Raw genomic sequence first — 13931 nt, 5'->3', positions numbered from 1 at the left:
CAGTTCACTTCTGCTACTTTTCAAGTAGCAAAAGTATTAGGTTTTTCCTTCATTTGGGCAGTTTAACTTTTAACTTTGTTTTACTGGCTTTCTTTCACTCACTCATTTACTTACTAACTTATCATTTGTTTAATTTTTAAAATGCGCATTTATGCTAATTTCTGTAAAAGAGATAAGAAAGAAATCCCTATTCTGCAGGAATTTATAATTTATTAGGGAAGTGAAAATAATATAACACGAAACAGTAGATATGGACTTATAGTTCAAGATGGCCATCTGAGTACCCATGTCAGCTTCCCTTTGCCCAGCATAGACACACTCATACAGACGTACACACGTGCAAAAAGGAGAGGCAGGCTGGGAAGACAGACTTATGTAACCTTACACGAAATTTAAGCCTGTTATACTAACTAATATAGTCTATGATTCATAAACATAAAAGGGCACAAAATATAACCATATACTTTAGAAAAGCTGGCAACATGAAAGGTGACTCAGTAAATGTAATTCGAGACCAAAAAGACAATTTTAGAAACAAAATATAAATTAAAAAGTTTTTTTTTTGACTATTACAAAAGTTTATTTAGCAAAAAGTCTAATATGAAAATGTACATGACCTAATTTTTACATCATAGTAAAACAGGCCCTATGGAGAGAGGACATGGGTTTCTCCGCTGAACAGCCATTATTTATACTCGTTCCAAGGCTTCTAACATGATGATACTATTTCCTCGTATTACCACCATTCCAATATTGTTCTGTTGTCTGCTAGTCGCCATCTCCACACATTCATCTATCACAAGATTCATAAAGGGATCAAATCCCCGCAATATTCCTTGGACATGTCTGCCACCATTTAATTTCATTGATAACTTCTTGTCCATAATTTTTTTCAACTCGGCAGGGTGAGCTTTGCTCATTGATGGCTACTCCACGGGCACACAGAGGTAAAATTTTTAATTAATATTTTTAGAAAGATTCTAAAGCTTATTGCTTTCATATACTAAGATAAACATGATATGATCAAATAAACCATTAAGAAAATAACCTGGGAAGTTAAATATACAGTTACTGCAATAAAATTTTGAATGGGCTGAATTGCAAGATGTTTATATTTGAAAGTAAGGTAGGAATCTAAAAGACAAAGCCAAGGAAAGTGTATTAATTTCCTAGGGCTGCCATAACAAATTACCATGAAGTTGGTGGCTTAAAACAACATAATTTTATTATCTTACAATTCTGGAGGCCAAAAGTATGAGCTTAAGGTGTCAGTACAGCTGGTTCCTATTGGAAGCTGCAAGGGAGGATCCATTCCTTGCCCCTCTCTTAGCTTCAGGTGTCTGCTGGCAATCCTTTGTATTCCTTGATTTGCAGGCACGTCTCTACAACCTCTGCCTCCAACTTCACATGGCCTTCCTCTATGCATCTGGATATCTGTGTCTCTTCTTTAAACGAACTTCTCATTTAATGTAGGGCTCAACCTAATTCATGAGGATCTCATTTCAAGATCCTTACCTTAATTATATCTTCAAAGGCCCTATTCCAAATAAGGTCACTCTGAGGTTCTGGGTAGACACATCTTTTGGGGTCAACAGTTCAATCCCTTGTAGAAACATAGCACAGGAATGGAAAACATGAGAGCAAAAGTGTTTAAGGACCCAAGGCATAAGTCCATTTGGAGGTAACATTCAAAATATTTAACTGCTTGTATGACATAGGCAGTGACTGATCAAAATGAAAGCCATCCAGTCAGAATATTGTTCAGTCAGGTGAATGTTAGTCCAAGATTCTAAAGCAGAGAAGAGAAGCAGTGGAGCAGAAGAAATAAGCAGTAGAAAAAATTTTTTACAGGCTTAAGAAAGATTAATTCTTGGCTAGGCATGGTAGCTCACACCTGTAATCCCAGCGCTTTGGGAAGCCGAGGCGGGTGGATCACCTGAGGTCAGGAGTTCAAGACCAGCCTGGCCAACATGGTGAAACCCCATCTTTACTAAAAATATAAAAAATTAGCCAGGACTGGTGGCACTTGCCTGTAATCCCAGCTACTCAGGAGGTTGAGGCAGGAGAATCTATTGAGCCTGGGAGGTGGAGGTTGCAGTGAGCCAAGATAATGCCACTGTACTCCAGCCTGGGCAACAGAGCAAGACTCCATCTCAAAAAAAGAAAGATTAATTCTTGATTTTTAAAGAATTCAGTAAGTACCAAGCAAGATAAATGAAAAAGGCAAAAACTTAGAAATTAATTTAGATACTTTCTTGGGGAAATTTCATCGCTCTAAGAATAAGGCAAAATCTGAAAAGCTTCTAGTGAAAAGAAAATTGTTTACTTACAAAAAATTGTACTAGTCAAATTTCTCCAAAGAGATACATCAATAAATCAATCTGTAGATAGATAAGGAGCATTTGTTTGGGAAATTGGTTCACATGATTATGGAGGCTCGAAAGGCCCATGGGAGACTATCTGCAAACTGGAGAACCTGGGAAGCCAGTTCTGGCTCAGTTTAAATCCAAAGGCCTTAGAACAAAGGAAGCTGATTGTGTAACTCTCACTCAGCCCAAGGCCAAAAGCCTGAAAACCTAAGGGACACTTGTGCCGGTCTTACAGTTCAAAGGTCAGACAGCCTGGAGTTAGAACAGGGAAAAAGAGGGTTCCAGCTCTAGGAGAGAGAAGAAATTGCCTCTTCTCTGCCTTTTTTGTTCCATCTGAGCCCCCAGCCAGTTGGATGGTGCCCATCCACATTGAGAGTGGTCTTCCCCACTCTGGCCACTGACCCACATACCAGTCTCCTCCCCTGGAACTACCCTTACAGACAAACCTAGAGATAATGCTTTACCAGTTCTCTAGCTATTGTTGAATCTGGTCAAGTGGATATCTGAAGTTAATTATCACAGAAATGTTTGGAATGTGAATCAAATTTCTCATCCCCATACCAGATGTTAAAACACAGAGTATGAATATCTTTATCCAGAAAATTAAAGAAAAAAAATAAGAAACTTCCTATTTATGGTTTCTGAAGAGTAAAACTGATATAGGTGGTGGAGAAAAAACTTTTTTGGTCAGGCGCAGTGGCTCACGCCTGTAAACCCAGCACTTTGGGAGGCCAAGGTGGGAAGATCACTTGAGGTCAGAAGTTTGAGAACAGTCTGTCTCTACTAAAAATACAAAAGTTAACCAGGAGTGATGGTGGGTGCGTGTAATCTCAGCTACTTATGAGACTGAGGCAGGAGAATTGCCTAAACCCAGGAGGCAGAGGCTGCAGTTAGCCAACATAGCACCAATGCACTCCAGCCTGGGCAACGGAGCAAGCAAGACTCAGTCTCAAAAAAAAAAAGAAAAATAGAGAAAAACTTTTCCTTTACATTTTATCCCTTTTGTACTTAAAAAATACACTCATTATCCCTATAATTTTTAAATTTATAACAAAAGAGTAGTATATTGTATTATCGTAGTATTTTTCAAACTTTAATGTGCCTGCGAACCAACGAAGGATCTGGTTAAAATACATATTCTGATTCAGTCAGTCTTGAGTGTTACCTATGACTACATTTCTAACAAGCTCCTATGACATACGAATGTTGCTTGTCCTAGAACCACACCTTGAGTAGCAAAGGTATGTAAGTTCAAGGAAGGATACAGCATCCTGTCTCAGTAGTCCTAAAGTTTGGTGTGCAAGAGATTCACCAGTGGAGAGTGTTAAAATACAATTTCCTCAGTCCCAGTGCTGGAGATTCCAATTCAGTAGGCTTGGGATAAAGCTATGGTGTCTGCATTTTCAATGAACTCTACTTTTAATTCTTTTACATGCTTACATTTACATTATGTTATGCAGACAAACTTTTCATAGATAAAATTTTGGAGGATGTTGTTTTGTTTATCTCTAATTGACAAAAATTTTACATATTTATCATGTACAACATGCTTTGAAATATGTATAAACTGTGGAATGGCTAAATTGAGCTAATTAACATATGCATTACCTCACATACCCATTAGTCTTTGTGGTGAGAACACTAAAAATCTACTGTCTTAGCAATTTTCAAAATACAATACATTGTTATTAACTATAGCCATCATGTTATATAATGGATCTCCCTTTAACTTACTCTTATCTAGCTGAAATTTTATATCCTTTAACCCATGAGTTCAACTTTTTAAGATTCCACATCTAAGTGAGATCTAATCCATAAATTCAACTTTTTAAGATTCTGCATGTAAGTGAGATAGTGTGGTATTTGTCTTTCTGTGTCTGACTTATTTCATTTAACACAGTATCCCCCAGCTTTCTCCATATTGTTGCAAGTAACAAAATGTCCTTCATTTTTAAGGCTGAATAGTATTCCATTGTATATATATATGCCACATTTTCTTTATCCATTCACCATTGAAGGACACTTAGCTTGATTTCATGTCTTGGCTATTTTGAAAAATGTTACAATGAACATGAGAGTGTAGATATCTCTTCCATACACTGATTTTATTTCCTTTGAATATATACCCAGTATTGGGATTGCTGGATCATATGGTAGTTCTTTTTAATTTTTTGAGCACTTTCTGTACTGGTTTTCATAATGGCTGCACTAATTTACATTCCTACCAATGGTGCACAAGTGCTCCCTTTTCTTCACATACTGTCAACATTTGTCTTTTGTCAACATTTGTCTTATTTTTTATCTTTTTTTTTCTTTTGACATGGAGTCTTGCTCTGTTCCCCAGCCTAGTGTGCAGTGGCACAATCTCAGCTCACTGCAACCTCTACTTCCTGAGTTCATGCAATTCTCTTGCCTCAGCCTCTGGAGTAGCTGGGATTACTGGCGTGAGCCACCACACTCAGCTAATTTTTTGTATTTTTAGTAGAGATGGGGTTTCACAGTGTTGGCCAGGATGGTCTCGACCTCCAGACCTCAAGTGACCCACCTGCCTCAGCCTCCCAAATTGCTGGGACCACAAGTGTGAGCCACCACACTCAGCAATCTTTTTTCCTTTTGCTAATAGCAATTCTAACAGGTATGTGGTGAAATCTCATTGTGGTATTAATTTGCATTTCTTCTGATGATTAGTGATATTGAGCATTTTTCATATAACTATTGGCCATTTATATATAATATTTTCAGAAATGTCTATTCAGATCCTCTGCCTATTTTTTAACTGGATTGTTGTCTTGCTATTGAGTTGAGTTCCTTATATGTTTTGGATATTAAGCCCTTACCAAATGTATTCTCGGTGTGTTGTTTATACTTTCCTGTTAATTACCTTTTATTAAGAAATGTTGTAGTTTTTGGATTGCATTAAAATTAGGTAGACACCAAATTGAAATGGAATTTGTGACTTTTAGCCAAATACTAAAATAAAGCTTTTAATAATGAAAAGAATTGAAATGGGGGTTACATTTTAAAATTTGTATTTATATTTAATGGCTAATGAAAGTTTAGGAAACTGTCCCTAAAATGTCACATTATGTTAATTATGTATTACCTATGTTCAAAAATTATAACACAAAAATTAATAAATTAATGTCCAGGGCTAAAGAAGAAAATCTTAATATATAAATCTTAATTTGCTTTTAGAGATTCAGTCCTTAGCACCATTGACAAATCAATATAGCAGTGTTGCCCAGAATAAAAGAGAGTGATGTTAGTTTTTACTTTGAATATCCTCTAATGTCTCCCTACCAATTGCTAGGTTTCAAACCTCAGCCAATGATGAGAAACGTAAACATATTTACTGAGACTGTCATTTATTCATTGATTGGTTCATTCCTCTTTTTTATAGTTATTAAACACTCATTTTGTGGTACTCTGTAAAGGGTATGTCCTGCTTCCACTGAGTTCTTAGCCACACTTGGAGACCCAAACTGAATTGCATCAAAATGCAAAACATTGGTCTTTCTTTTAAAAGGGGGAAAAATGCTAAAAACTATAGGCTGGTAAACATTAATTATAGCATACAAACGGAATGTAGTAGTTTCTAAATTGAAGGTGCTTTTTAAAATTTGAATTTAGGAAACCTTTATTTTTCATTATACATATTCTCCTTGACATACAATGGGATACTGACCTGATAAATCCTGATAAACTGAAAATGCATTTAATCCACCTAACCTACTAAATACCATAGCTTAGCCTAGCCTACTTTAAACATGCTTAGAACACTTACATTAGTCTACAATTGGGCAAAATCATCTAACACAAAGCCTACTTTATAATAAAGCGTGGAAAATCTTATGTAATTTATTTAATTCTATACTAAAGGTGAAAAACAGGATGGTTGTGTGGATACCTGAAGTATGGGTTTCTACTGAATGTGTATCACTTTTACACCATTTTAAAGTAAGAAAATTGTAAATTAAACCATTATAAGTTGAAGACCATCAGTATAAGTAATATAGAAATTCATATTTTTACAGAAATAATGAGAACAGAGAAAGTTTCCTTAAATGCTACCCTCAATCCCAATCTCTATGCATTTAGATATGCATTTACATATATATCTATGTGTGTGTATATATGTAGATAGGTATATAAGTCAGCCCTCTGTATCTGTTGATTCTGCATCTGTGAATTCAAAGACCCATGGATCAAAAATACTCTTAGAAAACCTTATGTCTATACTGAACATGTACAGACATTTTTTTCTTGTCATTATTCCCTAAACAATAGAGTATAACAACTCTTTACATGAGTTTACATTATATTAGATATTTTATGTAATCTGGAGATGATTTCAAGTATGTAGGAGAACATACATAGGTTATATGCAAATACTACACTATTTTCTATTAGGGACTTGAGCATCTGTGAATTTTGGTATCTGTGGGAGGTACTGGAACCAATCCCACATGGATACCAAGGGACAATTCTATGTGCACAAATATATGGATAAAGAGAGATGTGTACATAAGTATAATATAAAGAGATATGTACTAAAATATATGTATATATGTACGTATCTCTTTTTTGTATGTACACGTGTATATATACGTGATTTGGTGTGAACATGTGATGTTTCTGCACAATTGATGTTTTATCATACATTTTTAACAATTTGATTTTTTTAATTAATATGTCTTATAGATCTTACTGTGTTAATCCATACAGATTGACCTCATTGTCAATTCATAGGCTAAACAGGATACCTATTTAACTATTGCTCAACTGATGATCATCTATGTTGCTTCCAGTTTTTGCTCTTACAACAATACTGCATTGAACATCTTTGTACATGCTTCATTATGCCTACCTAAGTGGGGATTTCTATAAAATAAACACTGAATAGTCAGATTATTATGGGTTATACAATATTATATTTTCTTAGATACTTCTAAACTGCTAAATTAATTTGTTTAGGTAGATAGAATCTTATCAGTATTACAGAGTATTAAATCTCAACAAGTGGGCTTTGTGAAAAATAACTTGTTCTTGCTCAGTTTAATTTCCTCAGTGATGAACTGCAGCCCTATAGATAAGGAAGAAGAGAGAAGGGCAATATATTTGAAGTGAAGCTTTGGATTTGAATTATAGAAGTTTCTTGCTGATAAACTTGGGAAAATTGCTTTGAAATATATGATGATCAGATACCCAATTAGCTAGAGTGCTAAAAACAAAAGCCAGTATTCAAAACTTAGCATCAATCTGATGGTCTTTATTGAAGCTCTTCTGGTTTAATACTCTTAATTTTTTAAAAAATCAATCCATTGAATGTATTTAAAAGCTGGCTTAATAAAACCTGAAGATAGCTTAAGAATAATGAGAAACTGGGACTTATTTTGAAAAGTGACCATTAAAACTAGAGTCTTCCTTATTGGTGATTCCATTCAATGATTCAGTCCACCGATGTTTAGAATGGATTCAATCAGCTGGTAAAAGGCACTCCTTTGGGATGGACACTTTCCCCCTGTAGCTATCCACAGCCCTCATGCCAACCAAACTGCTCCTTTTAAGGCCCAGTGCAAACACTGGCCCTCACTGTTTATACTCAGGCTGTTAGTTGCTAAGTCTGCATATACTTACAGGATTTCTTCATACTATTATGGATTATATCTACTCTTTTTCCTCTCTCTTTACTCCCATGTGGACTCCTGGAAGACTGAACCATGACTTACCCATTATTTTATTCCCAGCTGATAGCACTGTGCTTAGGAGCCTAGTGGTTAAGCATATGGGCTTCAGGCAGATCTGTATTTAACCTCATTTCTGCCACTTTCCAGCTTTGTGTATTCTTGGGGAAATTGTTCACAATACCTAGGCCTCAGTTTCCTTTTCTGTAAATTGGGACCACCTATCTTAAAAGATGATTTGAAGAGGATTAATTTTAATATCTGCATGCTTAGTATGGTATAAACAGTGAAACGATAGCTGCTATTAATGTTATCAATATAGAGAATGTATATGTAACTTGACTTTGTTTTCTCTAGTGTAAGCTGTATCTCTGCATTTATTCAGCACAGCCTTAGGGAGCGCAGCATAAAATACAGCCAGGTTTTTAAGATACTTGACTTCTTAGACACTTAAAAATTTGGTGAAAGACACACCGTTTGCTCCTAGTAGCAAAGAACATATCCAGGAATGAGCTGACATACTAAGCTCAGTGGTCTCCTATTTGGCCCAGTGTAGAGATTTTAGAAAGATGAAGGACCGTAGATAAAGGAAATAATTGAGCATCTTCAGAATGCAATCTAATGGCTAGCTTTATCATCTTCCCAGAAATGTACACTTAATAAAATAAGTCTTGGAGAACATTTACACACTGGTAATATATTAGAGAAAGGTCTTTAATCCCTTTTTGGGAATTAGCACACATATCATTTTTACTTCTATACATATAAAATATTCTTCCCACCAAGAGCTATACTGCTGCTGTTGAAATCTGGGTCTAGATATTATTGTTTATACCTCAGCTCAGTCATTGTATACCCCTCTCTCCTTTGTTTATGGTGAAGATTCTAAGCTGCCTCAGTTCTCTATCGACTGGGCATTTGGATCCAAACCCATATTTTTTTTTATAGGGTCTGGCTGTCAAGTTGCTACTCAGTGTACTCTCTGCTCCTGAAACCCTTTCTGCCTCCCCACTTTCTTCTCTGGTTTTATGTGTTCTTTAATTTCCTCTTTTCTTCTGGAAAAATACAGGTCACCAATGGCAGTTCTTTCTGTGATCATGCTGCCTAGGGAGCTCCTTACTGTGCTGCCCACCATTTCTGTACATCTTCTTGTCTGTCACAATACCCCAGGTCTCAGAAACAGACGTGAAGCACCGTGTCACTCCTTTTGAACAGTGAACTTTTACTATCCCATACTCTCTGAGCTTCTCTGGGTGGCATAAAATAGAAAGCAGATAGGGCCTATCAAAATTGTCTCCTTTAGTCAAGTTGCCACTGGGAAAAACTCAAGATGCTGTAAGACTACTGTGTCCCAAATCTTTCCTGGAAAATTCATAAGCAAGAGCCTGTTCTCCATCATCCATCATTCTAAATCCCTGGAGCATATTCTAGGATGTGCTGTGAACGAGGACTCTCCTGGTGCCACCTTCTGCATTTGGTTTCCTGCCATCTCTTATCTCAGGATTCAAGGGCTCATAGGCCTGGCTAGACTCCACGCCGTATTCCTCCTGGTGGTGCCAAATTAACCAACCTGATTTTCTATTTCAAACCTTCTCTGAAAGCTTTCCGGCAGTTTCTTATTGCCAAGGTCTCTGCTCCAAATTTTAAAGCCTTGAAGGCTCGTCTTTTCTTTGTCATCTTTCTAGGCTTGTGTGATCAATGACTACCCTGGCATCCAGGGCTCTTGTTTTATTCTGTGGGTGCTATTCTGTGTGTCTGGAAGATTCCACTGTATGTCGTCCACTTCCTACCTGGTCCTCCGCCCACATTTGAAGCCGGCTATTTTGGTTTCCTTTTTCTCCCAGTAAAGTTCAGGTCTAGCCACTGCCCTGGAAATGGGCTTTCATTTTCTTTCATGTGGATGTCATGAGAGTCATTGTAATTCCCATGATATTAGTTGAAAACTAAAATAGTGACTGTACATTTACCAGAATACCTGGATCAAATAGGGGATCTCAGAAAATAGATCCTAAAATGGAAACTCCTCATGGTGGAGAGTCAGCGAAGTGAATATTTTTAAGTTATTTTAGTTGTTTTTCCCTCAAATCATTTCTCTCAGGTACTACCTAATCATGAGCTAAGCTCTGCTCTTCCCTTTCTTTCCCCTTTCTTTCCAACAGGTTTCAATTTCCTGTTCATCGTGGCAGGTAACTTTTCCACTCAGTGGAGTAGGGGCAGGGATAAGTTGTAGGGAGCCGAACTGCCTGGGTTTAAATCCTCCTTTGGCCATTCATTAGGTGTGTGATCTTGGGTGATGTTTTCTTTTTCTTCTCTTTTTGTTTCTTTCTTTCCTTTTCTTTTTTCTTTATTTTCTTTTCAGACAGTGTCTCATTCTTACTCTGTTGTCCAGGCACAATCATAGCTCACCACAGCCTCAAACTCCCGGGCTCAAGCAATCCTCCCCCCTCAATCCCCTGAGGACTTAGGACTATAGTGCAAGCTACCATCTAATTTTTTATTTTATTTTGGTTTTTGTAGAGACAGGGTCTTGCTTTCTTGCCCAGGCTGGTCTTAAGCTCCTGATGGCAAGTGATCTACCCACCTCAGCCCCCTAGAGTGTTGAGATTACAAGCAGGAACCAGCATGCCTGGCTTTCAGTAATATTTCTTCATCTTTGTTCCTTAGTTTCCTCAGGCATAAAATAGTACGTACCTCACAGGGGGTTCTTGTAGGAATTACATAAGTTAAAATATTATTATCTTGAAATAAAAAAGTGATAAATTTTATCTACCTATCACTACTTCTATGACATGCATATGCATATTACTCTTATGCATCTGGGCTTTGACTGATAAAAGACAATTTTTTTTGCTACTATTATGTACATTAATCTTGCCTTTATTCTCTACTTATATGCTCCTTGTATGTTTGTCCATGTTTATGCTTTGTACAGTGCACCATACAAATGTTACCTAATAAAAGCTTTTCAGTAAGCTTGATGACAAAGGACATTATAGCTTTGCACAGCCTTCAAAATGTTTAAATGCTGTATCTTGATCAGGCTGTTTTAACTTTATTTGTATATTTAGTCTATTTGTTAAACTCATCCCATGCTTTTCAATGTGAATGTAATCTGTTTTCTCAGAATGATGAAGCTTGAATGAGATAATCTATAAATGAAAGTGTGTTGTAAACAGAAAAATGCCATGCAAATATAAAATATATTAGTAATAAATAACCTTATGGATTCACAAAATAGTGTGTTATCTTTGGGTGAAAATAAGGCAGCTGTGATTCGATTCATGCAGTAGAAAAAGCTTGAAGTGGATGTAAACTATATGAGAGGTTTGTTTCTAATTGATGACTATGATTACTTATTTGCTTTTAAATCTCTTTAGATGTTTATTAAACTTCTATCATGCTTCAAAATGATTTTTTAAAAATTATTCAGTTTACTAAGGCATAATTTTGTTGCTTACCAACACTTATTAGAATACGACTTTATATGATTTTGAGAAAAAGCAATGACCATTTGAGGTAAACCAACATACATGGCAGGTGCAATGTTACAAGCTTTACATTTGATAAGACTTTATTTTCTGGCTTCTCACCTGGCGTCCTGCTTAGCCTACCTTTACTGTCAGAAGATCTGATTAGCAAATAGCAATCCATTCCGTTAAGAAATGTTCCTGCTGATATAGAAAAATAGGAAAGAAATGTCACTGGAACCATAATAGGCCTTTGCAAATCTTGACTTAATATTGACACAAACAGCCATTCTGCTCTTAAATCCTCTGGTACTCTTTAATTAAAGCCTTTCCAGAAGCCTGACAATTGCCAATAGGTGAGCTAAAATCAAATCTATTTTATTTGATGAAAGGTGGCTTTAAGCACTTTTTCAAGACATATAAAAGTCTTTGTCAGTTTCTGTTAATTTTGACTAAAATCAAAACTTACCTCCTTGATCTTAAATATGTCTACACTTTTTGTATACTGTTACCTAAAGGAGACTTGAAAAAGGTTATGATGTATAACATATGCACTATAAAACTAATGAATTACTACTAGACAGTACTCTAGAAGTTGGCACAGAAAAAAAAACAAATTTGTTCAAAAAGAGACTAATATATAATGAGCAGCTGGTTTGTTTGACTCTCAGCTTTCTGGCAGCCAAGGGAAAAATGGAAATAGGCTAAATTATATATTCTCAGTATCATAAAGGAAAAACATGTCAAATTCTTAATGTACTGTATTACGTACTGTATAACCATATTCATAAATATGGTTATACATACATGCCTCACCACATGTTGGAAAAAACTTACCCAAAAACATGTCTGTTTTACTAAATTTATATTTTTAATTACTTTGCTTGAGTTAATGGGAAAGGCTTTTTTTATCCCTTGGGAATACTCATTCTGTGCACACAATTTTAGGTAGCAGCAGGGTATGGATGATGAAAATTTTGCCATAGAGAAAAAAGTAAAAATTGTGAATGTATCTAATTTTAAAAATATTGACTCTATAGTCAGGATTCTGACAAATTCCACAGTGACTAGCTTTCTCAACAATTGGGAAATACAGTTGAACAAAAACAAATTGCTTTCAAAGTGCAGAGTTTGTCAAAAGAGTGAAGACCTCTATCTTCAATGTACCTACTTGGAGTTTGATTCCCAAAGCTCAAGTTTCTTTAAAACCTTAGTCTAGGAAAAGATTTTTGTGCAATAGAAGAGGAAGACAGATTGGTTACTGAACTATAATAATGCACTTGTAACAGGAGTGGGAGTCAGTTCAGAAAACTTATTCTTCTCAGTTGAAATGCATTTGTTAGTAACATACTATTGACCACTTGAGAAAGAATAGTAGAGAAAACATTTTCAAGCAAACCAATATACTTATTTTCACCTTTCTAGAAATGTTTGAAGAAATGAAACAAAGGAAGGTGACTCATTGGGACTTATAACTGAGAGCCATAAAAGGGATAAGAAGTTATAGTGATAGAAAATAAAAACAAATCGCTTCTTTGGGTGAAATTGTGAGGTCTCTGGCAGATGGTTTCTAAATCAATAAACTTTTTTTCAGATTCACATGTGGTAGAAGATAGTGTAACATAGATTGTAATATACTGTTTTACTTTATTAGCCTGGCCAAACTTTTGTATTTGAAACCCAGGGGCACATTGAGAAGTTTCTTTTTTTAAAATTTTATTTTGCTTGAATTTTAGTCTAAGTACAAATGGGTACAAATATATAGTTAGATCAAAGGTATAGAACTTGATAGCACATCAGGATGACTACAGTAAGCACAGATATTTTTTCATGTAACCCCTTTGTATACATACTTGAATAGAGATCCTTGGCCTATTTTCATATATAATGATGGATAGATTTTATGTTTTCATTATTAAAATAAAATGGACAAAATAAAGAATGGTTAACAATTTTTTAAATATATTATGTGCTTTGATCTTGAGTATCAAATAACCTATAATAAAGTTGTGAGAATATATAAAATAGCTTAAAATTATTTAATTGTACAAGCCTTTTCTTTGTGTTTGACTGGTTTCACATTATTATCATATTGCTTAAAACGAAATATATTGGTTAATTTTTAACTCTTGGAATTTTGCAGATTCCAGATTTTAGTTCATTAGAATAGTTTTATTTATTTTGGGTTGTTCATGTTGTTAAAAGTTAGTTTTTAAACTGTACTAAATATTGGTATGGTAAATCTCTTCTATCAAGTGTCTTCTCAAATACACATCAAATAACACTATATAATGTTTTATAATGTGTGAAATATACTTTATGTTTCAGGTGAATTATTTCATTTATTTGCAAATAGACTTTTCAGGATGATAGAAAGGAATTATTTTGATTCTTGTGGGTTTTTTTTTTTT

The 13931-nt window shown here is 35.3% G+C and overlaps 2 protein-coding genes across 5 annotated transcripts in view; one reads left to right on the top strand and one right to left on the bottom strand.

Moving 5' to 3' along the window:
• Positions 1-13931, top strand: part of MCTP1 (multiple C2 and transmembrane domain containing 1) — a 571324-nt gene that overhangs the window by 81078 nt on the left and 476315 nt on the right. The window lies entirely within an intron of this gene.
• On the bottom strand, positions 555-915 carry LOC108292939 (small nuclear ribonucleoprotein G-like). The gene has a single exon (XM_037733325.1). It carries the CDS (start codon positions 882-884, stop codon positions 690-692), a length of 195 nt encoding a protein of 64 aa, XP_037589253.1. The 5' UTR covers positions 885-915; the 3' UTR covers positions 555-689.

Source organism: Cebus imitator, unplaced genomic scaffold, assembly GCF_001604975.1.
Source record: "Cebus imitator isolate Cc_AM_T3 unplaced genomic scaffold, Cebus_imitator-1.0 Scaffold515, whole genome shotgun sequence".
In the NCBI taxonomy this organism is placed as follows: domain Eukaryota; kingdom Metazoa; phylum Chordata; class Mammalia; order Primates; family Cebidae; genus Cebus; species Cebus imitator.
The sequence above is the reverse complement of the archived record's forward strand: the minus strand, read 5'-3'. Positions and strand labels throughout refer to the sequence as shown.